The sequence below is a fragment of the Pongo abelii genome, chromosome 1 (genome assembly GCF_028885655.2).
Source record: "Pongo abelii isolate AG06213 chromosome 1, NHGRI_mPonAbe1-v2.0_pri, whole genome shotgun sequence".
Taxonomy (NCBI): domain Eukaryota; kingdom Metazoa; phylum Chordata; class Mammalia; order Primates; family Hominidae; genus Pongo; species Pongo abelii.
In genome coordinates this window covers 167,519,855-167,546,440 of record NC_071985.2, presented here as the reverse complement: position 1 = coordinate 167,546,440, position 26,586 = coordinate 167,519,855, and the positions used below count along the sequence as shown (strand labels likewise).

The window sequence follows — 26,586 nt, the reverse complement described above, 5'->3', positions numbered from 1 at the left end:
TATTGTATGAGATCACCTATTTAGAGTTCAGGAAGAGAAAGACTGAGGGGTCATCAGTAAGAATGAAGGAATAAAAGAGTATGTTGTTGTAGAAGCCAAGTGAAAAAAATATTTCAAGAAGGAAGGAATAAGCATCTGTGGAGTGCTGCTGAGAGGCAGAGTAAGATGAACAGGAAATTGACATTGGGTTTATTTTTGTATTTCTAATATTAGTGCATATTAATATTGTCAACCTAAAATTTATGACAGATACCAACTCTATAAAGCAAAAAGTTTATTTGGGAATAGTAGGGGATTGCAGTTCTAGACATGCATGCTATGGAATGACTATGACACATCCACAGGTGACTGGAGTAAAGGGGAAGCTTGAAAAGACATATAGGAGACCTCCATGTAAGCTGTTTTGAACAAAGATTATTGGTTACAAGAGCTTGCTGCAGGGGTTGGCATTAGCTCATTGGTGGAGACAGCTGTAGTTAGGCAAGTGTCTCTGTGCAAGCGGCTTTTATGGAATATTGTGATTTTGAGGAATTCTTTACGTCGTTCCAATGCAGGCATACATACATAAGGGGACTCCTTCATGGCCTCCCAACTCCATTATGTTAGGGTTTCACATTAATAACTCCAGTTTGATACTGATAACTTTTACAATATGCAAATAGGAAATGTACAATAGCTTGTAATATTGTGATTTTACTTTTCTTTGGTAAATATTGTTTTCTCTTTGGTCATGGGAACACAGTAAATTTCACCTGTTGTTTCCAGACTTTTGTGTTTAGCTGTCTCTGCTTTAAAGTAACTAAAATTTATAATAAGTCACATAAAGTAAAACCTCATCGATTTTGACGAAAAGAGGAAAATTCTGACCAAATTCTTGAAAATATACAATGTGAAAATTATCTTATGCTGTTTATTTATTGAAAATAAAATTCAAACCAGTGTTTCAATTTAATGAGAATTTCTATATACATGAATAATTCCTGTTAATTGTAAAAACCTTGCTAATATAGAGATGAACAAACAAGAAAATGCATCGATTTTCTATCAGTTTGGCAATATTTCTATTTTAAATATATCAGGAATCCATGTATAAATGTGTGGTAAACTTTCAAAATTTAAACATTAAACATTTTTAATATTCTGAGAAACTTCATCCCTACTTCTGATGACAAGCCAGGGACTGCTGATGCTGCATTTATTGCATGGGAATATTTATGCTGTCAGTTATTTGAGTAGGTTTGTCTACATTATAGTGATCTAAAATTAATAGACAAGCTGAATTTTGGATAGTTTTATGTATTTCCAAATAGTGTTCTGCAAAACGCTTTTTTCCTTTTTAACCACCAAAATAATTGAAGTGGGTGAGGTTCAGGGGTGACATCAGATAAGTTTGAAGATGCTGGGTTTAATAAAGTTAAGTGGGATTCTTATAAGGGGAAATAACATTTAGCAAAATAATCTCATTTACTGATTCATAGTCTTTACCACTTAAGGGGAGGGAAATGAATATACATGGATTGCTATGATAAGGTACAAGGACGAGACCCAGTATTCAAGCTTGTTTTGGTTCTATAATTAGTCCTTGGATAAAGTCATCTTTTAAGTACTTGAAAGGCAAGATATGATGAAAATTTATTTTAACATTATTTTATTCAGCTATAATTGTTATGAAAATTACTTGACTTAAAAGTATTCTCTTTTTTTTTTCTTAAGTGAAGCCTGATCCACCATTAGGTTTGCATATGGAAATCACAGATGATGGTAATTTAAAGATTTCGTGGTCCAGCCCGCCATTGGTACCATTTCCACTTCAATATCAAGTGAAATATTCAGAGAATTCTACACCAGTTATCAGAGAAGTAGGTATATTTTAGTAAGTAAAATGAAAAGTTGAGAAGTAAATAAAGACCCTCTTAAGTCCCATAGCAATTACCCTCTGCATACTAAATATATACATCTCTTCTAAAGCAGAATGAATTATAATTCAATATTTCATATTATATATCATATATAGATATATGTATGTATATATATATATGGCTATAGGAAATCTAGTTACAGAAACTTGAATTCATAATTACAATTATTTTCCACCAACAGACCACTGATTTCATCTTTTTTTTAATTACTCAATCTATTTGAATGTTTTTCTGAATGTGGCAACAGAAAGATTTTTGCTTGGCTAATCATTAGTCGAGCTTCTGAATCTTCTGTTAGCCCCATCTGTGCACATTCCTGTAAAATCCAGTTTTAGCAAAGAACTCTGCTAGGTCATTTTAGCAGGAAGCACCCCCCCCCACCCTGGATATCTGATGAATATTTGATCAGATTTCTCATCCTCCACCATTCCCCAAATGATGTTTCATCACCATGGCCTGTCTTCAGCGAGAATTCTGTTAGGTCAGTTTAGCCAGAATCCCTCTTACCGTGATGCTTTTGCTTAGTAATTTTCTATCTACTCCCTGCTTCTTGGCTATAAATTCTCTGTTGTCCATGCTGTATTTGGACTTAGCCCACATACCCCAACCCACCACAAGACCCCGTTGCAGTGCTCCATATACCTATTGTGATGATTCCAAATAAAGTCTTCCTTACTTCCTTTCTCTTTTTCTTTAACAGTTCATTCTATAAGTATTTATTGAACACCTGCTATGTGCCTGGAACTGTTCTGCTTGCATCAGGATACACTGAGATAGCAGGACAGGATAAGAGGAATCTGGGGGTGCTGGTAGGGAATGGAAGGTTGCAATAATAAATGGAGGTTGGGGAGGGTGACATTTGAGCAAGAATGTGAAGGAGATGGTGGTGTAGATATCTGCGTAGTTGGGTTCTAAACAGGGAGAAGAGCAGTGCAAAGGATGGTGTGGCTGAGGGCAGTGAAGGTGACAACAGTAGTGGTTGAAGTCAGAGGCCAGTAGGGGAGGAGAACGTGGAACTCAATGAATGGCCTCTTGGGCCATGTGAATACTTTGGCACTTTACTTTGTGAAACTAAGTTTCATATAATTTAGAAGTAAAAATCAGTCTTTTTAGAACTGGCAAAAAAAATTTAAAGCATTTTATTTTCACAAAGAGAACGATGAGAATCCTCAGTGTCACGTATGGAGAAAACAGAGTTAAGGCTTCTGTGGGTTTCAGCTTTCTCATCTGTAAACTGGAGATAATCTGTAAACTTGAGGATTTTAAGTAGGAGTTATTAATATCTGATGTTGTTTTATGCATTCCTGTTGCTTTTCATAATTTTTAGTCTGTGACATGCTCCCCCTAACCCAAGAGCAGTCATTAGAGCCAGAGAGTTTATTAACTTTGGAGTACATTTTTGGGAAGCTGAATTTTGATCTCCCAGGCTCAAGTGATCCTCCTGCCTCTTTTTTATTTTTTTTAAGAGATGAGGTATCACTATGTTGCCCAGGCTGGTCTTGAACTCCTGGGTTCAAGTGGTCTACCCATTTCGGTCTCCCAAAGTGTTGGGATTACAGGCACGAGCCACCATGCCTGAGCAGGCTCAGGTTCTTAAGACTTTTCGTGCCCTTCTGTACAGGGACACTTGTAGTTCTTTGTCTACCCCTGCACAGCATTTTCTACCAGGTGTGTGTTATAGGTGTCAGTAGTGGCTTAAAGCTTCCCACAGATTTTAGCTGCATTTCTTAAAATTCTAAAGGTCATATATTCATCATGATTCAGTTAACAGTATTTGCTAATTATCATTATGATTTTTTTCTTGGACCCACGGGCTATTTAAAATTTTATTGACTAATGTGCAAACATTTTTTTTTGGTTATTGATGTTTGTTTTAATTCCACTGTGGCCAGATAACTACTGTGTAAGATATTAATTCTTTGAAATTTGACGAGATTAGCTTATCATCACTTTTAGTAAAGGTTCCACATCAACTTGGTGTTCTGATGTTTTAATATAATATTTAACAGGCTGACAAGATTGTCTCAGCTACATCCCTGCTGGTAGACAGTATACTTTCTGGGTCTTCATATGAGGTTCAGGTGAGGGGCAAGAGACTGGATGGCCCAGGAATCTGGAGTGACTGGAGTACTCCTCATGTCTTTACCACACAAGGTAGGTTATGTAATAGCCACTTCTACTGGGAGGGAAATATATTTCCTGAACTTGCCTTTGTATATTATAAGCAATCTTACATTTTGAGGCCTTAAGACGAAAGGAGGAACACAATATCAACTTTGTTTAAACTTTGAACAGGCCAATTTGTGAATTAAAATTCTGTCAGAGCCTCTAGGCTTGTGTGTTTCTATTGCAGTATATTGTAGGATCACTTTTCTTATTAAAAAGAAAAAATTAATATAACAGCTCCAAATTAACAAACTCAGAAAGCCATTTGTATTAATTCCTTAATTTACATTTTAAAACCAAGCATATTTATTTGGCATAAAATTCAAATATTAACGTTTTACTTTTTATTATATAATAAATGAATTATTTTTACTCCAGATGCTTGCTTTTGAGAGTTTTCAGTACCAATGTTCATATTTTAGAGGTTATTTTTAGCGTCAGAACATCTACAGTTTATTCACAACTTCTTCATGCAGCTGATGCGCAAAGTTTTGCATAGAGGCTTCAGAGGCTTGGAATAGTCCTAGGCCTGTTACATGCGAAGTTGTGACTATAGAAAGACAATAGTCCTTTGGCTGGTTGTCCGATCTGTCAAAAGGGCAAAATTTTTCTTGTTCAGACTTACTGAGATTGATTATGGCCTGTACAGAGATAACATGTACCATGCAAATATCAATCCATTTAACAAGTTTACTTATTGATTGCTTACTATTTTAAAAGCATTGATTTGTCAGAAGGCAAGTAGCAATAGTAGTTTAAGACATTGACTTTGGAGTCCAACAGAAGTTTATAGAAGTTCTGGCCCCACCACTTAGTTGGAAAGTTTCTTAACCTTTCTATGCTTTAATTTCCTTATCTGTAAAATAGGGATGTTTTACATGGATATGAAATATCTATATAAAATTAAATAATGAAATGAAATAATTAACATTGGTCATGTGAAGAAAATCATTATTATTTTCTTATTCTGCAAATTAAAAATTGCGTAGTATGTCATATGCAGATAAAATGTGTATCTATATTATTAATATTTTGCAAATTAAATATTCAGTATCTCATATCAATTTCAATAAATTTATCCAGTGTAAATTTCACAAATTGTCAGGTTTTTATTAACTTAGTTTTCTTATTTTTAAGCTAATATTTTAGCATCTAATCATGTAAAAATACTATGACTTTAATCTTATTTCTCAATTAAGCTTTACTATATATATTTGATTTCAAAGTGAAATGCTTTGAATTTTCTTATCATCTTTAAAATGAAAAACTTCAGCTATCCATGAAAACTCAATTATACTTTTTATTTTTAAATAAGAATTATTCTGAGACTTTTGAGGCAGTTGAGTGAGGAGGTTGTGGCACATACTGAAGGTAGGTTAAGATAGGTTAATGTACTAGGTACTTGTCCACAGTAAGTAATGTACAAGTGAAGCTTGAGTGCCACCTCAGCTAGGATTATACTCAGTCATGCTCATGAATCTAATGGTCTGGCCTCTGTGCAGTAATTTTATGCTACTAAGTTTTTTCCTGTTTCTATTTGATTATGGACATACAAAACACAAATGTTTTGTATGAATTGTAAATATATAGACATTGACGTTTACCATGCTATTACAGAATAAAGAAAACTTAATAAAAACCAATTAAAGTATTTTTGTTTCTGTTTTTAAGGGTAATCCCAAGATATGTGTGAAAACAAATTTTCATAGTCTATCAGCAGAAAGTGGTTTACCTTAACTTTACAACTGAAATGTACTGATGTTTTTGCAGTGCACTGTGGTGGAAATAATTTCTTCCTATGTAAACCATCATTTACTTGTATCTTGCATGTCATTGAAAATGATAGGCAAATGAAGTTTACAAAAATAGAGGATTTTAAAAATAATATAGAATCATGTGTAGGCATTAAAAAAATCATGTTTTAGGAAAGTATTGCTTCCCTTTGCCCTCATCCAAAGGACATTGGCATTAAATAACTCAAAATGATAGTACAAACCAGTATTTACCGTATTCTCTGCTTTGTATATTGCTGCATTATCATTCATATGACATTCCTATTTTTTAATTTATATCTCGTATCTTTACCTACTTACTTGAAATTTTTATGTATCCAAACAAGACAATAGCGGCAACCATTTTTACTTCAGAATTTTGCTTCATAGTGATTTGTTTTAAGAACTTGTCCTAGGTTTCACTGATTCCCAAAGCAGGGTCTGGTGGAAAATACGTCATTGTAGAATTAAACTATGTTTTGTTTTAGTTACTTTCCTGCCTATCAGTTAGCAAGTGACAATTACTGGCTAAAACATATTTTATGATGAATAAGCCTCTGTGTTTAGAAGATAATGAAGACATTCATGGAAGCTCAACTCACTTTAAAATGAGAGCACTCGGGACACTAGATAACTGTACACAAACAGGCAATTTCAGCATTATCCAGTTTTTTAATTACACTCATTTTATTTTTGGCAGTGTAACTCTGGAATGTGTTGTGATTATTTTTCGATGTGGTACAAATTACTTACAGAATGTTTTGTCTTCATCTGATATCCTTTCTTCCCTCATTACAGATGTCATATACTTTCCACCTAAAATTCTGACGAGTGTTGGGTCTAATGTGTCTTTACACTGCATCTATAAGAATGAAAACAAGATTGTTCCCTCAAAAAAGATTGTTTGGTGGATGAATTTAGCTGAGAAAATTCCTCAAAGCCAGTATGATGTTGTGAGTGATCATGTTAGCAAGGTTACTTTTTTCAATCTGAATGAAACCAAACCTCGAGGAAAGTTTACCTATGATGCAGTGTACTGCTGCAATGAACATGAATGCCATCATCGCTATGCTGAATTATATGTGATTGGTAAGAAAACGGAGGTTTTGTTCATTTTGTTCCACAACTTAAATTTTCATTATGGACCCTCCTTATATTAGAGTCCTGTTAAAGATGTAAGAAAAATTTTTTTTCATTGAATTTTTTGGAGTTTTTGCTTTATATTAATATTTTAATGTGTTTCAAATAGATGTCAATATCAATATCTCATGTGAAACTGATGGGTACTTAACTAAAATGACTTGCAGATGGTCAACCAGTACAATCCAGTCACTTGCGGAAAGCACTTTGCAATTGAGGTATCATAGGTACGTATTATTTTTGCTGTTTTGTTTTTCTGTGGGCACAGTGAGATAAAAATTTTCTTTAGAAATATTACAACAGTAGTCTTACAGATTATTTGCTTCCTGAAAGAGGAAAGTATAATATAATGAATCAGAAAATTTTTGAGGGATTATATAAATTGGTGATTCTTGAAAAATATTCACACCTGAGGTTAAAAAATTGTAATTTGTTTTTACTTCAAATTATCTTTTCTGAAAATCAATCAATTCTGAAAAATTTGTATTTTAACTCTTGAATGAAATGCAAGAAAATGTAGTTTATATATATTTTAATTTGACTTAGTTGACTAGAGGAGAATGTGAAAGATTATAAAAGTTTCATATCATTTGGCTAAAGATTAATGTTTTGGAAAAAAGAGGTAGAAACAGATTATAAGAGATAATATGAATGGTTTTTAGAACTAAGTGAGATTAGGAAATAAATACTTATGGTTAATAAAGGGTAATGTGTTCTAATGAGCAGTAATTTGTGCTTGTTTATTTTTACTCTTCTATGTTTTAAAAAGAATTCAAGGCATCGTCTTATAGTGGTCGCTTTCTTTCTAAAATCATTTTATCTAAAATGATACCACCCTTGATTAGATAATAGATTTTTATTTTTAAAAATATCCCATAGTAGTATTCAAGTAAATATATACTGCTGTTAAACACTATGTCCCAGTTTGTATTTTTATTTGTAGCGGAGACTTTCAATTTGTATAACATGCTCATTTATTCTTAAAATATAAATTTCCAACTAGAAAAATAAATCTCTTCTCTCAAATACTGTGATCTGAAGTCTATTCCTAATGCTGCCAGTCTCTTCTTATGTAGTGTTAGGAAAAAAAATGTGGCAATTCGTACATTTCTCAAATAGTTGCCTTCATCCTACCTAATATGAGTATTTTAAAATCAGTAGAATGTTCATGATATGAAATTTTACTTTTATAATCTGTCTTTACATTCTTTTCATGGCATTTTCACATTAGAAAAAGTGTTTGTGGAAAACTATTATATTAAGCCCCACGCATCGTTTCTCTTATTAACATTTACGGAATAACTATGAAACTACATTTACTTGGGTGAGTTTCTTAACTTCCCTAAGCCTCAATTTCCTTGTCTGTAAAACGGAGAGAATAATAGGACTTACAATGTTTCTGCGAGAGTTAATGACATATTTCACCTAATTATAATCACATGATATAATTTCTCCTTGTAAATATTCAATATATGGTTTTTGCTGTCATGATAATGATGCCAACTTTTCGATTCCAAGTGTACTAGTACTGTGCTTCTACTTTGTTCTTATTTTCTACCCCCAGATGACCCCTCACTCCTCATTTTCATTTTTGCCCACGCATCACCATTTATTCACATACACACACACACACACACACACATTCATGATTGTAATTTTGAGAAGACGAGAAAAAGAAGTGGTATAGAAAATAGGAAATGACAGAAGAATATAGATTTTTTAGCTTCTTCCTCACTCCCATCTCTTTAGAAAGAGTAATTGCTACTTCAGCCATTTAAATATAGTATTCAGAGCAAACATTGGCCCAAGAGGTTATTTCAAAGAAGAGAAAAAAGACTTTATGGCAAGTTTGTCCAACCCCATGGCCTGGGGCCCCATGTGGACTAGGATAGCTTTGAATGCGGCCCAACACAAATTCATAAACTGTCTGAAAACATTATGAGATTTTTTTTTACAACTTTTTTTTTTTTTTTTTGGTTCATTAGCTATCGTTAGTATATTTTATGTGTGGCCCAAGACAGTTCTTCTTCCAGTGTGCCCTAGGGAAGCCAAAAGATTGGACACCCCTGCTTTATGGGTTCTGAGGTGGAGTGTTGGCTAGGACTCACTTATAAAATTTTTTTTAATTTTCTTCTCTGAGAAAATGAGGAATATACATGGTTATATAATTCACATACATATCTGAAATTGATATTATATTAATTTATATAAATTTGAACTAGAAAATTATATTCACCACTCATTTGTGGTGAAATTTAATTATTTCTTCAAAGTGTGAGGAATTTGCCTTCCTTGCCATCTCAGGAATGCTCCATGACTACTTTCATCTACATTTTAAATATTCTATCACTAATATATAATGTTTGTTTAATTTTCAAATTATTGTAGGTTCTGTCTCTAACTGGATCATTTTCTTCTTTTTAGAGTATTTATTTCATTTGCATCCCTGCTTAGTGTCTAATGAAATATTTAATAAGAGTTACTGTCAGTTTCTGTGGAAAGATACAGAATTGGGAAAAATTTAAAAATGCCTTTCTAATAAGAATGTCTTTTTTTAGATGGAGTGAAATTGTCCGTATTTTATTTATTTTAATTTAATTTAATTTTATTTTATTTTATTTTTGAGACAGTCTCCCTCTGTCACCCAGGCCGCAGTGCAGTGGTACCATCCCTCTTCACTGCAACCTCTGCCTCCCCAGTTCAAGCGATTCTCCTGCCTCAGCCTCCCTAGTAGCCAGGACTACAGATGTGCGTTTGTGGAGACGGGGTTTCACCATGTTGCCCAGGCTGGTCTGGAACTCTTGGGCTCAAGTGATCAGCCCGCCTCAGCCTCCCAAAGTGCTGGGATTACAGGCATGAGCCACCGCACCAGGCCTTCTGCCTGTCTTTTAAACTTGGGGTTCCCAGTTCCCGGGCCATGGACCAGTACCTGTCTGTGGCCTCTTAGGAACCCGGCCACAAAGCAGGAGGTGAGAGAGCAGCATTACCACCTGCGCTCCACCTCCTGTCAGATCAGCAGCAGCATTAGATTCTTAGAGGAGCAGAACCCTATTGTGAACTGGGCTCATAATAAGGAGCATGCACTCCTTATGAGAATCTAATGCCTGGTGATCTGAAGTGGAACAGTTTAATCCTGAAATCCTGAACCATCTCCCATCCCCCATTTGTGGAAAAATTGTCGTCCATGAAGCCGGTCTCTGGTGCCAAAAAGGTTGGGGACTGCTGTTTTAAACAACAAATCGGAATTCTCAGATATCTTCTTGTTGCTTTTATTAATGTATACTAATTGACTATTTTTGTACCTTTTAAAGGAGCAGCCTTTACTGTTCTGATATTCCATCTATTCATCCCATATCTGAGCCCAAAGATTGCTATTTGCAGAGTGATGGTTTTTATGAATGCATTTTCCAGCCAATCTTCCTATTATCTGGCTACACAATGTGGATTAGGATCAATCACTCTCTAGGTTCACTTGACTCTCCACCAACATGTGTCCTTCCTGATTCTGTGGGTATGTCAAGCTGTGTTGTGTCTTCATTTGTGTTAGCAGATTTGTATGCAGATTGATGCAGATTTAATGTTATATTTTGCCATTTTCTGATCACATTAGATTTTGAAAAAAAAATTGTTCCTGTTTACAGTGGTATTGAGAAAATCAGCCTTAGGAAGTTTTACAGTTTTGAATTCATTTCAAATTATTTATAGCAGACTTTTTTTAGCAATAGGAATATTTTCTGCACACTGTTAGATGAAATACATGGGTCATTATGAATGAATTTTAGTAATGTTTTTCTAAATAAGGCATTATTTTATGTTTTTGTTCCAATGTAGTTATGAAAATATGCAATATTTGTAATCCAAAGGTTTAATTTGAATATTCTGAGGGTCTCAATAATCTGAGTACTCATAACTCAAGCCTTTAATTTGTGAGGCTATGTAGGGCACAGAAGCATTTAAAATAGCTAAATTGAAGTGGAGGAAATAGACAACAATGACATACATTATATTTTAAACATTCTTTTCAAAAAAGCTTTTGATTTCAAAGATATTAAGAGAGCCCTTGGAAAATGTGATATATTCTTTCCAGTTCATTTTGAAATCTCTGAGAAATGATTGTGCAACAGGAATGCAAAAATACCTTTTGGTGCTGTTACATATGTATAACTAAGGAAGCTTTTGTAAATATTTTCTAAATGGTTGTTTTCAATATAAGATGTCTAAAAACAGAAACAAAAATGGGATTTTCAGTGAATTTTCCCCTCAAATAAAATATTCCTCAGTAGGAAACATGTTAGAATAATGTTCCATAAAAATATTAATATATACTATTTTATTGGGGGATTATGTCAAAAATCAATATTTGAGTCATTATTTTTCAATTAATACACATTTGAATTAAAACCTATATCCAAAAAATACAGGATAAAATTGTCTTAATTATAAGATTTCTTTTTCAATGTAAAGTCCCAATGAATTCTCTCCCCACTGTTTAATTCCATTTTAAGTGATTTTTACTGCAGTGATACTTAACATCCTAGGATAGCAAGGAACCCTCCTACACTCCCCAAACACGCACAGATAATAACACACTCACTTATAAGATATGACAAATGAGGCCTAGATTCAGTAACATATGTTACTTGAATAGTCTATGGTGTTATCCTTTTCAAAACTAAAATAACGAGTTTAGGTTGGGCTTATATTGCCTACTTAGTACCAGAAAGTACTGACCAAGAGGAGGGCCATTCCAGCTGCAATCCCAGAGGCCTCTGCTGTACCAGGCATTGACCTTTTAGGTTCTGGGCCATGGGCAGGTGTGGAGGGCATCCAACCTGAGCAGTTCTGGAGGAGATATTCCTCAGGAGAGCAGCTCTTTACCAGTTGGTATGGATGTACTTAATATTTTTAACAACTGTTTTGGCATACCAACTGAATATATGTCCTCTAAATGGAATCTTCCAGTCTTAGTGCAGATAATCAAGACATGACCGTGTAAATGTAGTATGCATCATAAAGTTGATGCTTGGAGTCATAACAGAGTTAGGGCTTTAGAGATGCACTGTTAATGCTTGGACTTTCAGGCTTTTAGTTTAAAATATGCCACATTTCCATATTGCCTTTTATTGTCAGGAAGAGTGGCTCTCAAAGTTAAAAATTAAGAACTTGGGGAAAACTTATGTAGTGAATCTAAGCTAAGGTAAAGTTTTTACTTTAGCTCTGAAAGCAGCATCGTAAAAAGGTGATAGGAAAACAGGGAAGATAACCTTTTTCTTTGCATTTCTGTGATTTTTACATTACGCCTTTAAACATGACTTGTTATGTACATATACGAATCTATTTTAAAAATCACTTGCTATTCAGATCATCTTTGCCTCTATTACTGCCCATTAAAAGCCTGTTTTCTTCAGATTATAGAAAACCAAGGCTTTGCTCTGAGAGACTATCTCTGACCTTGACCTAGAAATATTTAATGATACACAGCAGCATAAGAGTTTCACACTCACACATGTGGAAATTGATGCAGTCCATGGGTTTTTTTTTTTTTTTTGCCTTTAATTAAAGTTCAATGGAGAACAGTTTGTTATTGATATTTAGCATGTGTTCAGCATGGTATCTTTTTTTTTTTTGAGATGGAGTCTCACTCTGTCGCCCAGGCTGGAGTGCAGTGGCGCAATCTCGGCTCACTGCAAGCTTCACCTCCCAGGTTCACGCCATTCTCCTGCCTCAGCCTCCTGAGTAGTTGGGACTACAGGCGCCCGCCACCACGTGTGGCTAATTTTGTATTTTTTAGTAGAGACGGGGTTTCACCGTGTGTTAGCCAGGATCAGCATGTTATCTTTTGCTTGCAGAGCCAATGGTTCAATTTCTAATCAGGTACTACTACTAGCTTTCAGAGTAACATGAATAATGTACTGACTTTTTTCAGTCAAGTCTATATTTGCAAAAGAGAGATAAATCCCTCTTTTAATATATCACATAAAGTAATAGGGAAACAAATGAGATAATGAGTGAGAAAGTTATGAAGAAGATATTGCTTGATGAATACAGATGTATGAAAATATAACACAATGTTTTTAGGCATTATTACTATTTAAATTACCATCACTTAATACTATTGTAAAAATTTCTAGTGAAGCCACTGCCTCCATCCAGTGTGAAAGCAGAAATTACTATAAACATTGGATTATTGAAAATATCTTGGGAAAAGCCAGTCTTTCCAGAGAATAACCTTCAATTCCAGATTCGCTATGGTTTAAGTGGAAAAGAAGTACAATGGAAGGTACCTTTTACTTAGAACTTCAGCTTTCCTCATTAAATGCTATTTTTATAATATTTAAGAGTTTAATTGCATTAGATTAATTTCATTGGCATAAAAGTACATTCTCCTGTATTCTGTAGCTGTTTTCATTAAATAGATTTATCTAAGTCTAACTTTTTTAAAGAACAAAGTTTCCTGAAATCCATCATTCCCTGAAGTGTGTTTTACAGAACATCAGTTGCATATTATGTTCCTTGGAAAAAGATTAAATGGCTAAATCAGTTTAGGAAACCCTGTATCACTGTATCTTCCTTGTGTAGTCATGGTATACATATTACATATTCAAGGTTTGGAGAGGTCCTTCATTAAAGAAAAATTTGTGACCTTATTTCATCTCATGTTCCCCAACAGTTAGAGGAACTGTTGTTTCTCTAACATCTGTTGATATCTTTTAGTACATACATGTTTAATGGAATGCATTTTGGAAGAAGCTGCTTTTCAAACAAACAGAGTCATTCCCGTAGTGGCAAGCGTGCCTATGATGGCATTCCACATCAGCTTTGTGATGGCAGCCTGCGAAGACCTAGAAATATCAGAAACCCTTATTGTATCGTTAGATCACAGTGATATCAACTAAAACAAATGTGACAGTTTAGCTGTTATTGAAGGATACTGAATATCAGCGATTTGCTACAGTAGGTCCTATCTAACCAATACGTTTAAACTCTTTTTAAATTCTTAAAACATCTTTGTGGGTAGAGGATTAGTGGACAAGGATTAGTAGGAGGGTAAGAGAGTGTTTGGGAAACAAGGTTGCAAGTAAACCAGTTCAAAAATCTTGTCATTATCAGCAAGGGAGTGACAAGATAAATAAGAAAATCCTTGACTTGAAGGAGTTTACAATCCAAGCCTAATTGTGACTATTTCTGAAGGCAGAAAACACAGAATCAGTTCTCTTAATTTTGGAATAGTGTTAAGGTTTAAAATAAAATGTACTTCAGGGCCCTTTAGATACATAAGTGTTGGTAATGATCAATCTAATGCTTTGACTTATTTTACAGATGTATGAGGTTTATGATGCAAAATCAAAATCTGTCAGTCTCCCAGTTCCAGACATGTGTGCAGTCTATGCTGTTCAGGTGCGCTGTAAGAGGCTAGATGGACTGGGATATTGGAGTAATTGGAGCAATCCAGCCTACACAGTTGTCATGGATATAAAAGGTCTGCAGAGATTTTGTAAATGTATTTTGAAGGTGCATAAGTGTGTGCTTCAAATATGGCTGAAAAATATTCCTTCAAAAACATATACACAACTTGTCATTTTGCAGTTCCTATGAGAGGACCTGAATTTTGGAGAATAATTAATGGAGATACTATGAAAAAGGAGAAAAATGTCACTTTACTTTGGAAGGTATTCCCAATTTTAATATTATCCTTAAATTGTATTTTTATACTCTTAAAAATTTACTTCATGGTCCATAATCCTGTTATTAATCTTCGGAAAGCTCAACAATCCTGTATTTTCATTTCATTTATGAGATACATTTAAAGAGAGCTAAGATGTACAGTGGCTGAAGCACTGGCATAGTGTTGGGAGACTTTCATTCTCTTCTTAGCTTCACATATTGTAGTTATGTCAGTACTATTTTGGCAAAGTTACTTAGACTCTTTGGGCCTCAGTTTTCTCATCTGTGGAAATGTAATACTGAACTAGATGATAGGCAGTGTTTCTTGGAGTCTAAAAATTGTATTCATATTTAATCCTGAACAATGTAAATGTCACCTTCCCTGCACACCCCAAGGGCATCTAACACATGACAGAGTATTCCATTTATGTGATGGCATATAAACAATGGATAGTCCCATATATGATGGCTGTTTAGCCTAGTAATTTTCAAAGCATCCTCTCCCAAATGAATTGATTTCTATTTCAAGTGAATAGTTTATTTGGTCAGTAAATGCCAAATTTAAGATTGACTTGGGAATACAACACATGAAGTCAAATAGTATTTCTTTTTTTTCTTTTATTTATTTATTTATTATTATTATACTTTAGGTTTTAGGGTACATGTGTGCAATGTGCAGGTTAGTTACATATGTATACGTGTGCCATGCTGGTGCGCTGCACCCGCTAACTCGTCATCTAGCATTAGGTATATCTCCCAATGCTATCCCTCCCCCCTCCCCCCACCCCACAACAGTCCCCAGAGTGTGATGTTCCCCTTCCTGTGTCCATGTGTTCTCATTGTTCAGTTCCCACCTATGAGTGAGAATATACGGTGTTTGGTTTTTTGTCCTTGCGAATAGTTTACTGAGAATGATGATTTCCAATTTCATCCATGTCCCTACAAAGGACATGAACTCATCATTTTTTATGGCTGCATAGTATTCCATGGTGTATATGTGCCACATTTTCTTAATCCAGTCTATCATTGTTGGACATTTGGGTTGGTTCCAAGTCTTTGCTATTGTGAATAATGCCGCAATAAACATACGTGTGCATGTGTCTTTATAGCAGCATGATTTATAGTCCTTTGGGTATATACCCAGTAATGGGATGGCTGGGTCAAATGGTATTTCTAGTTCTAGATCCCTGAGGAATCGCCACACTGACTTCCACAAGGGTTGAACTAGTTTACAGTCCCACCAACAGTGTAAAAGTGTTCCTATTTCTCCAGATCCTCTCCAGCACCTGTTGTTTCCTGACTTTTTAATGATTGCCATTCTAACTGGTGTGAGATGGTATCTCATTGTGGTTTTGATTTGCATTTCTCTGATGGCCAGTGATGGTGAGCATTTTTTCATGTGTTTTTTGGCTGCATAAATGTCTTCTTTTGAGAAGTGTCTGTTCATTTCCTTCACCCACTTTTTGATGGGGTTGTTTGTTTTTTTCTTGTAAATTTGTTTGAGTTCATTGTAGGTTCTGGATATTAGCCCTTTGTCAGATGAGTAGGTTGCGAAAATTTTCTCCCATTTGGTAGGTTGCCTGTTCACTCTGACAGTGGTTTCTTTTGCTGTGCAGAAGCTCTTGAGTTTAATTAGATCCCATTTGTCAATTTTGGCTTTTGTTGCCATTGCTTTTGGTGTTTTAGACATGAAGTCCTTGCCCATGCCTATGTCCTGAATGGTAATGCCTAGGTTTTCTTCTAGGGTTTTTATGGTTTTAGGTCTAACGTTTAAGTCTTTAATCCATCTTGAATTGATTTTTGTATAAGGTGTAAGGAAGGGATCCAGTTTCAGCTTTCTACATATGGCTAGCCAGTTTCCCCAGCACCATTTATTAAATAGGGAATCCTTTCCCCATTGCTTGTTTTTCTCAGGTTTGTCAAAGATCAGATAGTTGTAGATATGCGGTGTTATATCTGAGGGCTCTGTTCTGTTCCATTGATCTATATCTCTTGTTTTGGTACCAGTACCATGCTGTTTTGGTTACTGTAGCCTTGTAGTATAGTTTGAAGTCAGGTAGTGTGATGCCTCCAGCTTTGTTCTTTTGGCTTAGGATTGACTTGGCGATGCAGGCTCTTTTTTGGTTCCATATGAACTTTAAAGTAGTTTTTTCCAATTCTGTGAAGAAAGTCATTGGTAGCTTGATGGGGATGGCATTGAATCTGTAAATTACCTTGGGCAGTATGGCCATTTTCACGATGTTGATTCTTCCTACCCATGAGCATGGAATGTTCTTCCATTTGTTTGTATCCTCTTTTATTTCCTTGAGCAGTGGTTTGTAGTTCTACTTGGAGAGGTCCTTCACGTCCCTTGTAAGTTGGATTCGTAGGTATTTTATTCTCTTTGAAGCAATTGTGAATGGGAGTTCACTCATGATTTGGCTCTCTGTTTGTCTGTTATTGGTGTATAAGAATGCTTGTGATTTTTGTACATTGATTTTGTATCCTGAGACTTTGCTGAAGTTGCTTATCAGCTTAAGGAGATTTTGGGCTGAGACAATGAGGTTTTCTAGATATAGAATCATGTCATCTGCAAACAGGGACAATTTGACTTCCTCTTTTCCTAATTGAATACCCTTTATTTCCTTCTCCTGCCTAATTGCCCTGGCCAGAACTTCCAATACTATGTTGAATAGGAGTGGAGAGAGAGGGCATCCCTGTCTTGTGCCAGTTTTCAAAGGGAATGCTTCCAGTTTTTGCCCATTCAGTATGATATTGGCTGTGGGTTTGTCATAGATAGCTCTTATTATTTTGAGATACATCCCATCAATACCTAATTTATTGAGAGTTTTTAGCATGAAGGGTTGTTGAATTTTGTCAAAGGCCTTTTCTGCATCTATTGAGATAATCATGTGGTTTTTGTCATTGGTTCTGTTTATATGCTGGATTACATTTATTGATTTGTGTATATTGAACCAGCCTTGCATCCCAGGGATGAAGCCAACTTGATTGTGGTGGATAAGCTTTTTGATGTGCTGCTGGATTTGGTTTGCCAGTATTTTATTGAGGATTTTTGCATCAATGTTCATCAAGGATATTGGTCTAAAATTCTCTTTTTTGGTTGTGTCTCTGCCTGGCTTCGGTATCAGGATGACGCTGGCCTCATAAAATGAGTTAGGGAGGATTCCCTCTTTTTCTATTGATTGGAATAGTTTCAGAAGGAATGGTACCAGTTCCTCCTTGTACCTCTGGTAGAATTCGGCTGTGAATCCATCTGGTCCTGGACTCTTTTTGGTTGGTAAGCTATTGATTATTGCCACAATTTCAGCTCCTGTTATTGGTTTATTCAGAGATTTAACTTCTTCTTGGTTTAGTCTTGGGAGAGTGTATGTGTTGAGGAATTTATCCATTTCTTCTAGATTTTCTAGTTTATTTGCGTAGAGGTGTTTGTAGTATTCTCTGATGGTAGTTTGTATTTCTGTGGGATTGGTGGTGATATCCCCTTTATCATTTTTTATTGCATCTATTTGATTTTCTTTTTTTCTTTATTAGTCTTGCTAGCGGTCTATCAATTTTGTTGATCCTTTCAAAAAACCAGCTCCTGGATTCATTAATTTTTTGAAGGGTTTTTTGTGTCTCTATTTCCTTCAGTTCTGCTCTGATTTTAGTTATTTCTTGCCTTCTGCTAGCTTTTGAATGTGTTTGCTCTTGCTTTTCTAGTTCTTTTAATTGTGATGTTAGGGTGTCAATTTTGGATGCTTCCTGCTTTCTCTTGTGTGCATTTAGTGCTATAAATTTCCCTCTACACACTGCTTTGAATGCATCCCAGAGATTCTGGTATGTTGTGTCTTGGTTCTCGTTGGTTTCAAAGAACATCTTTATTTCTGCCTTCATTTCGTTATGTAACCAGTAGTCATTCAGGAGCAGGTTGTTCAGTTTCCATGTAGTTGAGTGGTTTTGAGTGAGATTCTTAATCCTGAGTTCTAGCTTGATTGCACTGTGATCTGAGAGACAGTTTGTTACAATTTCTGTTCTTTTACATTTATTGAGGAGAGCTTTACTTCCAAGTATATGGTCAATTTTGGAATAGGTGTGGTGTGGTGCTGAAAAAAATGTATATTCTGTTGATTTGGGGTGGAGAGTTCTGTAGATGTCTATTAGGTCCGCTTGGTGCAGAGCTGAGTTCAATTCCTGGGTATCCTTGTTGACTTTCTGTCTCGTTGATCTGTCTAATGTTGACAGTGGGGTGTTAAAGTCTCCCATTATTAATGTGTGGGAGTCTAAGTCTCTTTGTAGGTCACTCAGGACTTGCTTTATGAATCTGGGTGCTCCTGTATTGGGTGCATACATATTTAGGATAGTTAGCTCTTCTTATTGAATTAATCCCTTTACCATTATGTAATGGCCTTCTTTGTCTCTTTTGATCTTTGTTGGTTTAAAGTCTGTTTTATCCGAGGCTAGGATTGCAACCCCAGCCTTTTTTTGCTTTCCATTTGCTTGGTAGATCTTCCTCCATCCTTTTATTTTGAGGCTATGCGTGTCTCTGCACGTGAGATGGGTTTCCTGAATGCAGCACACTGATGGGTCTTGACTCTTTATCCAATTTGCCAGTCTGTGTCTTTTAATTGGAGCATTTAGTCCATTTACATTTAAAGTTAATATTGTTATGTGTGAATTTGATCCTGTCATTATGATGCTAGCTGGTTATTTTGCTCGTTAGTTGATGCAGTCTCTTCCTAGTCTCGATGGTCTTTACATTTTGGCATGATTTTGCAGCGGCTGATACTGGTTGTTCCTTTCCATGTTTAGCACTTCCTTCAGGAGCTCTTTTAGGGTAGGCCTGGTGGTGAGAAAATCTCTCAGCATTTGCTTGTGTGTAAAGGATTTTATTTCTCCTTCACTTATGAAGCTTAGTTTGGCTGGATATGAAATTCTGGGTTGAAAATTCTTTTCTTTAAGAATGTTGAATATTGGCCCCCACTCTCTTCTGGCTTGTAGAGTTTCTGCCAAGAGATCCGCTGTTAGTCTGATGGGCTTCCCTTTGAGGGTAACCCGACCTTTCTCTCTGGCTGCCCTTAACATTTTTTCCGTCATTTCAACTTTAGTGAATCTGACAATTATGTGTCTTGGAGTTGCTCTTCTCGAGGAGTATCTTTGTGGCGTTCTCTGTATTTCCTGAATCTGAATGTTGGCCTGCATTGCTAGATTGGGGAAGTTCTCCTGGATAATATCCTGCAGAGTGTTTTCCAACTTGGTTCCATTCTCCCCGTCACTTTCAGGTACACCAATCAGACATAGATTTGGTCTTTTCACATAGTCCCATATTTCTTGGAGGATTTGCTCATTTCTTTTTATTCTTTTTTCTCTAAACTTCCGTTCTCGCTTCATTTCATTCATTTCATCTTCCATCGCTGATACCCTTTCTTCTATTTGATCGCATCGGCTCCTGAGGCTTCTGCATTCTTCACGTAGTTCTCGAGCCTTGGTTTTCAGCTCCATCAGCTCCTTTAAGCACTTCTCTGTATTGGTTATTCTAGTTATACATTCTTCTAAATTTTTTTCAAGGTTTTCAACTTCTTTGCCTTTGGTTTGAATATCCTCCCGTAGCTCGGAGTAATTTGATCGTCTGAAGCCTTCTTCTCTCAGCTCGTGAAAGTCATTCTCCGTCCAGCTTTGTTCCGTTGCTGGTGAGGAACTGCGTTCCTTTGGAGGAGGAGAGGCGCTCTGCTTTTTAGAGTTTCCAGTTTTTCTGCTCTGTTTTTTCCCCATCTTTGTGGTTTTATCTACTTTTGGTCTTTGATGATGGTGATGTACAGATGGGTTTTTGGTGTGGATGTCCTTTCTGTTTGTTAGTTTTCCTTCTAACAGACAGGACTGTCAGCTGCAGGTCTGTTGGAGTACCCGGCCGTGTGAGGTGTCAGTCTGCCCCTGCTGGGGGGTGCCTCCCAGTTAGGCTGCTCAGGGGTCAGGGGTCAGGGACCCACTTGAGGAGGCAGTCTGCCCGTTCTCAGATCTCCAGCTGCGTGCTGGGAGAACCACTGCTCTCTTCAAAGCTGTCAGACAGGGACATTTAAGTCTGCAGAGGTTACTGCTGTCTTTTTGTTTGTCTGTGCCCTGCCCCCAGAGGTGGAGCCTACATAGGCAGGCAGGCCTCCTTGAGCTGTGGTGAGCTCCACCCAGTTCGAGCTTCCCACCTGCTTTGTTTACCTAAGCAAGCCTGGGCAATGGCGGGTGCCCCTCCCCCAGCCTCGCTGCCGCTGCCGCCTTGCAGTTTGATCTCAGACTGCTGTGCTAGCAATCAGTGAGACTCCGTGGGCTTAGGACCCTCTGAGCCAGGTGCGGGATATAATCTCCTGGTGCGCCGTTTTTTAAGCCCGTTGGAAAAGCGCAGTATTCGGATGGGAGTGACCTGATTTTCCAGGTGCCGTCTGTCACCCCTTTCTTTGACTAGTAAAGGGAACTCCCTGACCCCTTGCGCTTCCCAAGTGAGGCAATGCCTCGCCCTTCTTGGGCTCGCGCATGGTGCGTGCACCCACTGACCTGCGCCCACTGTCTGGCACTCCCTAGTGAGATGAACTCGGTACCTCAGATGGAAATGCAGAAATCACCCGTCTTCTGCATCACTCACACTGGGAGCTGTAGACGGGAGCTGTTCCTGTTCGGCCATCTTGGCTTCTCCTCAAATAGTATTTCTGTCACTCCAAATGTGAATTGTAAGGTTAATACCCAAGGTTGAATGAGCACATGTTTGAAAATAGTTTCCTGATGTAAGACCAAAGCCTCTGTAAAAGTTGTGGTATATAAGAATTTATGTTCATTTGGTTTCTAAATCCGTTTACTCTATAATTTCATTTGGTGAATAATCAATGCAATTTCTAAACTCTTCCATTTCAATATTTCTTAAAATAATTTTTTATTCTTTCATTTCATTTCTTTTATTATTGCTCCCTTTAAAAAATTTAGTTTCTTTTGTTATTGCTCTCTTTTCTTTTTCTAGCAAACAATTCCTTCAACACATTTTAATATTTCCAACTTAAAGTTAGCATTAGAACTGACAGACATTTATGAGCCATTTATTGGATTCTGAACACTTCATACATATCTCCACCTCCCGGGGAATTCAGGACCTGTATTCTGAGAGATTGAGTGGGCGGTTGAACCCACCGCGGAAGGGGGCACTGCTGAATAAGAAACAACAGTCTTGCTCAACAGATTATTTTCTCATATTTTTGGTTTTATCTCCATGGGCACTGTTCCAGATACCTGCAAACTTCTACAGTGAGGGACAGACAGTGATGTTCCTATGTTTGTGGTAGGGCCAGCTATGAGCAGAATTTAAGTAGCTTTTCTTTTTCTTTGATTTGTCCTCTCAGAGCTGTAGTCAACAGCCCTTTGGCCTAGGCTACAGCTACCCTCTCCCATTGCAACATACTCTAGAACAAAACAGTTGTCTTTCTCCAGACAGTTCTTATGTTTTCCTCATATCATGGATTCCACATTTCCTCAGCAATGCTGCCAGTGGAAGTTTCTGTAATGATGAAAATGGTTTATATCTGCATTGTCCAATATGGTAGCAACTAGCCACAGGTGGTTATTAAGCACTTGAAATGTGCCTAGTGTGACTCAGCAACTGAATTTTAAATTGTGTTTAATTTTGATTAATTTAAATTTAAATGGCTGCAAGTGGCCAGTGGCTGTCTTTTTGGACAACAAAGCTCTATGGGTTCTTTAGGGATGATTTGTGGGAGGGAGACAGGACCCTTGCTAATCTACCATCTTTGCAGAAACTTGAATGCCTTTTATTAGTCAAATTGCCTTTCATTAATTTTGTTTTGTGCTGTTTTGTTGTGGTTTCCTAAACTGAGATAATAGTTCAATGATTACGGTTCTCCAAGCCTATGCCTCTTAAACTGGGATAAGATTTGCTTAAGGAGTAAGCCACAAGGCCGCAGGATAAGTATGGCACTTTTAAAAAAACATCATTTCTCTGGCATTTTAAAAATAATAAACTTTATGTTAAGGCAGTTTTAGAGTTACAAAAAGACGGCAAAGATAGTACAGAGAATTCCTATGTATTCCCACACCAAGTTTTCTCTAGTATTAACATCTTAGGCTAGTATGATACATTTGTTACAATTAATTAAACAATATTGATATGTCATCATTAACTCATCTGTAATTTATTTCAAATCCAAATTTCCTTAGCTTTTACCAAATGTTCTTTTGCTGGTTCAGGATTCCATCCAGGATAGCAGATTTCATTTAGTAGTCATACCTCCTTATGCTTCTCTTGGTTTTAAAAGTTTCCTAGATCTTCTTTGTTTTTATGAACTTGACACAATTGAGAAGTACTGGTTGGGTATTTTGTAGAATCTCCATCAAATGGGTTTTGTCTAATGTTTTCTCATGATTAGTTTAGGGTTATGGGTTTGGGGGAGGAAGATCACAGATGTAAAATGCCATTCCATCACATCATTAAGGATACATTCTACCGATGTGACTTACCATAGTTGATGTTAACCTTGCTCGTCTGGCTGAGGTAGTGTTGTCCGGCTTCCCACTGGAAAGTTACTTTTTTCTCCCTTCTCCATTTTAGTTTTAAAAATGAAGTCCCCATGCTTAAGGAGTAGGAGTCATGTTCCACCTACTTGAAGGTAGAGGACCTACATATATTATTTAGTGTTCTTCTGCATGGGAGATTTGTCTGTTCTCCCACATTAATTATTTTATTTATTCAATCATTTATTTATATTAGTATGGACAATGAACACTTATTTTAGACTTGGTTCGTAATCCAATACTACTTTATTTTGTTGCTGAAAATATTCCTGCTTCAGTCATTGGGAGCTCTTTTAATTGACTCATGTTCCTTTGACACGCCCCTGTCATTGTGGGGTTTTTTATTTTAATTTTTGAGTACTGGTAAGTTTGACTTTATTAAAATTAAAAACTTCTGATCTGGGAAAGACTGTCAAGAGGATGAAAAGTTAAGGCACAGACTGGGTGAAAATATTTGCAAAAACGCACATCTGATAAAGGACTTATAACCAAATTACACAAAGAAATCTTTAAGATTCAACAGGAGAACAACCCAATTAAAATGAAAAAAAAAAAAAAAACACCGAGTATCTGAACAAAAACCTAGGCAAAGTAGATATACAGATGACAAATATGAATATTAAAAGATGTTCATCATCATTCGTCACTAAAGAGTTGCAAATTAAAACAAGATACCACTCCACACCTATTAGAATGGCTAAAATCCAAAAAAAAAAACCTGACAATACAAATTGCTGGTGAGGGTGCAGGGCAGCAAGAACTTTTATTCATTGCTGGTGGAAATGCAAAATGGTACAGCCACTTTGGAAACCAGTTTGGTAATTTCTTACAAATTTAAACATAGCCTTACCAACCATATGATGCAATATTGCATCCCAGGTATTTACTCAGCTGATTTGAAAACTTAAGTCTACATAGAAACTTGCACATGAATGTTTAAGCAGCTTTAGTTATATTCACCCCAAACTAGAGGCAACTAAGATATCCTTCAAAAATGAAACTATTCTATATACTTCTGAAATGGTGGGTATATAGCACTATGCATTTGCCAAAACTCCTCTAACTTCATAGCACAAAGAGTGAATCTTAATGCATGTAGATTAGAAAGAAAATCATTTAGGAGGTTGAAGGATCCCAGGATTGACTGTAAACTGTGACAAAGGAATCTACCTGTATTACAAGTGTATGAAGCAACTTCACTGAAGGTGGTGGGAGAAAAGGCCACTTTGGAACTTGAGTGGAGTTGTTGGAAATGTGTGGAGTCTTAAGACTAAAGGCAAAAGAAACTGTACATAAGCACTGTACTCTAGCTGATACAGTTCTCACAGGGCTATGGGCTAACAATTATGGTACTGGTCTACATGTACACTGGAAGGGAACAAGCAAGTAAATGGATGGTGGATGGTGGGACCCAGATTTCTCACTGTTGGATTGGGAGGTTACACACAAGCATAGGATGATCCATGTGGCACTGAATTAGAGTTGGGGATATAGGTATTAACTTACATCTAGCTTAGTATAGATAGATTCTGGTTTAGGATACATGTACATTTTCTGGATTTGTAAGGTAAGAGGGCCTAAAAGTAATGACATCCAGTAGTAAGGCATGTGCCCAGACTTGTTTCTAATTACCATCGTTCAATAATAGAAACAAGGACTATTGGGAGAAATGGCTAATTTTAGGATTGGGGCAGAAAATATACGAGATTAGCCTGGAGGATCTTGTAGTACCAGAAAGTAAGGAAGTTTAACATTCTCTTACTTGACGGTTACCAAAAAAGTATTCATTAAAACTGACATGTTTTTTTCAAATAAAATGCAAAATTTGCATGACTTTGAGACATTTCTTTCTTGCAGTGGCTGCTAAAATCTCACTTCCAACCTATCCAGATGATTCCAAGTTTTGCAGGGATACATGTATATGTGTTTATTTTTCTCTGCCAATTCTAACTTAGAGGCATCTCACTGGCAAGAAATTGAGATGTACTGTTCTAGTCTATGATGTACAATAACAAAGTACACTGTACAATGATCACGTAATACAGTCCTTGAGCTTTCATGTGGGAGAACATTGTTGTAATGGTATTATAATATATGAGAATGTTTTAGTGAATCTAATACTTAAATCTTTTGGACCAATGGAGATCTTTAGGTCAATAATTCTCTCTCCCTATGTACATATACATGTATATATTTATATTCATACATACACGCATATAAATATGTAAAAATAAGTATATATTCTCTGTCTTTATAAGGGATTGCCTTCTCTGTCTTTATAAGGGATTGCCAGCATTTAATCTTACCTGCCATAGGTGAAGTTGATTGGGGAAATGGGGTACATTGTTAACCTCTGTGGAATATAAGAATAGAATTGAACTAAATACTTATTTTACATTGGAATCTTTAATGACCTGATATTATTATTTTTAATTATATGACAGAAATTCTGGGGTGCCATAGACACTGTTTTGATAGCCTCTGTTACTCGTTAACCTTTGCAGACATTCTTACATTCTAGATAATCTTCCAAGAGTATCAGAGGAAAGGAAAATGAATGACAAATCTTACTATGATCAATATATGATGAATAACACCTTCACAGCTCTTGTTGTTGCTTTTCATTATCTGAGGGTTATTCCTTGTTTGCTTTTTAGATGAGGAAACTCTCTACTCCTTATCAGTCTTTCATTTCTCTAAAATTAGAGTGAAACTTCCTGGTAGAAAAGTGTCTTGATCATATCCCTACTTTATTATCTTCAAGCGATTTATTCTCTGGGACTTAATTAAAAAACCTCAAAAAGGGGAAAATAAGTTTGCTATGCTCCAGAACGATCCAGACACCTTCATGGAGACTGTGGCAGAGGCAAACTCTATCCCACCCATCTCCCCAGCCTCTCAGCTTTGTAATAGTACCTGCCCTGATCTGGCCCCTGCCTCCTAATAAGAAATGTAGAATGAGAGTTATGTGAGCTCAGTTAGTATAAAAAGCACTGCAGCCCTTAGACTAATCAATTTCTATATTTACTACAGCCTCTGATGAAAAATGACTCATTGTGCAGTGTTCAGAGATATGTGATAAACCATCATACTTCCTGCAATGGAACATGGTCAGAAGATGTGGGAAATCACACGAAATTCACTTTCCCGTGGACAGAGCAAGCACATACTGTTACGGTTCTGGCCATCAATTCAATTGGTGCTTCTGTTGCAAATTTTAATTTAACCTTTTCATGGCCTATGAGCAAAGGTAAGAAGAGGTACAGAGTAGTAATCCATTGCCTCTTTTAATATTTAACTTTTGCAAACTCTCCTATTTTAAATTATCTTTCAAGCAGCCTGCAATTCTCTGCATCTGAAAGTCTCTCTTTCACCTTTCATCTCTT

At 36.3% G+C, this 26,586-nt stretch overlaps 1 protein-coding gene across 3 annotated transcripts in view; it reads left to right on the top strand.

Annotated features, from left to right (window-relative positions):
• LEPR (leptin receptor) overlaps positions 1–26,586 on the top strand; it is a 209,663-nt gene that overhangs the window by 158,112 nt on the left and 24,965 nt on the right. For all 3 annotated transcript variants that reach the window (XM_024247061.3, XM_054533516.2, XM_054533526.1), the window contains exons 6-14: positions 1,714–1,859; positions 3,929–4,073; positions 6,656–6,946; positions 7,107–7,224; positions 10,309–10,508; positions 13,129–13,277; positions 14,318–14,477; positions 14,585–14,667; positions 26,234–26,450. In XM_024247061.3, coding sequence (XP_024102829.1) covers positions 1,714–1,859; positions 3,929–4,073; positions 6,656–6,946; positions 7,107–7,224; positions 10,309–10,508; positions 13,129–13,277; positions 14,318–14,477; positions 14,585–14,667; positions 26,234–26,450 — 1,509 coding nt within the window. The remainder of the gene's footprint in view (positions 1–1,713; positions 1,860–3,928; positions 4,074–6,655; positions 6,947–7,106; positions 7,225–10,308; positions 10,509–13,128; positions 13,278–14,317; positions 14,478–14,584; positions 14,668–26,233; positions 26,451–26,586) is intronic.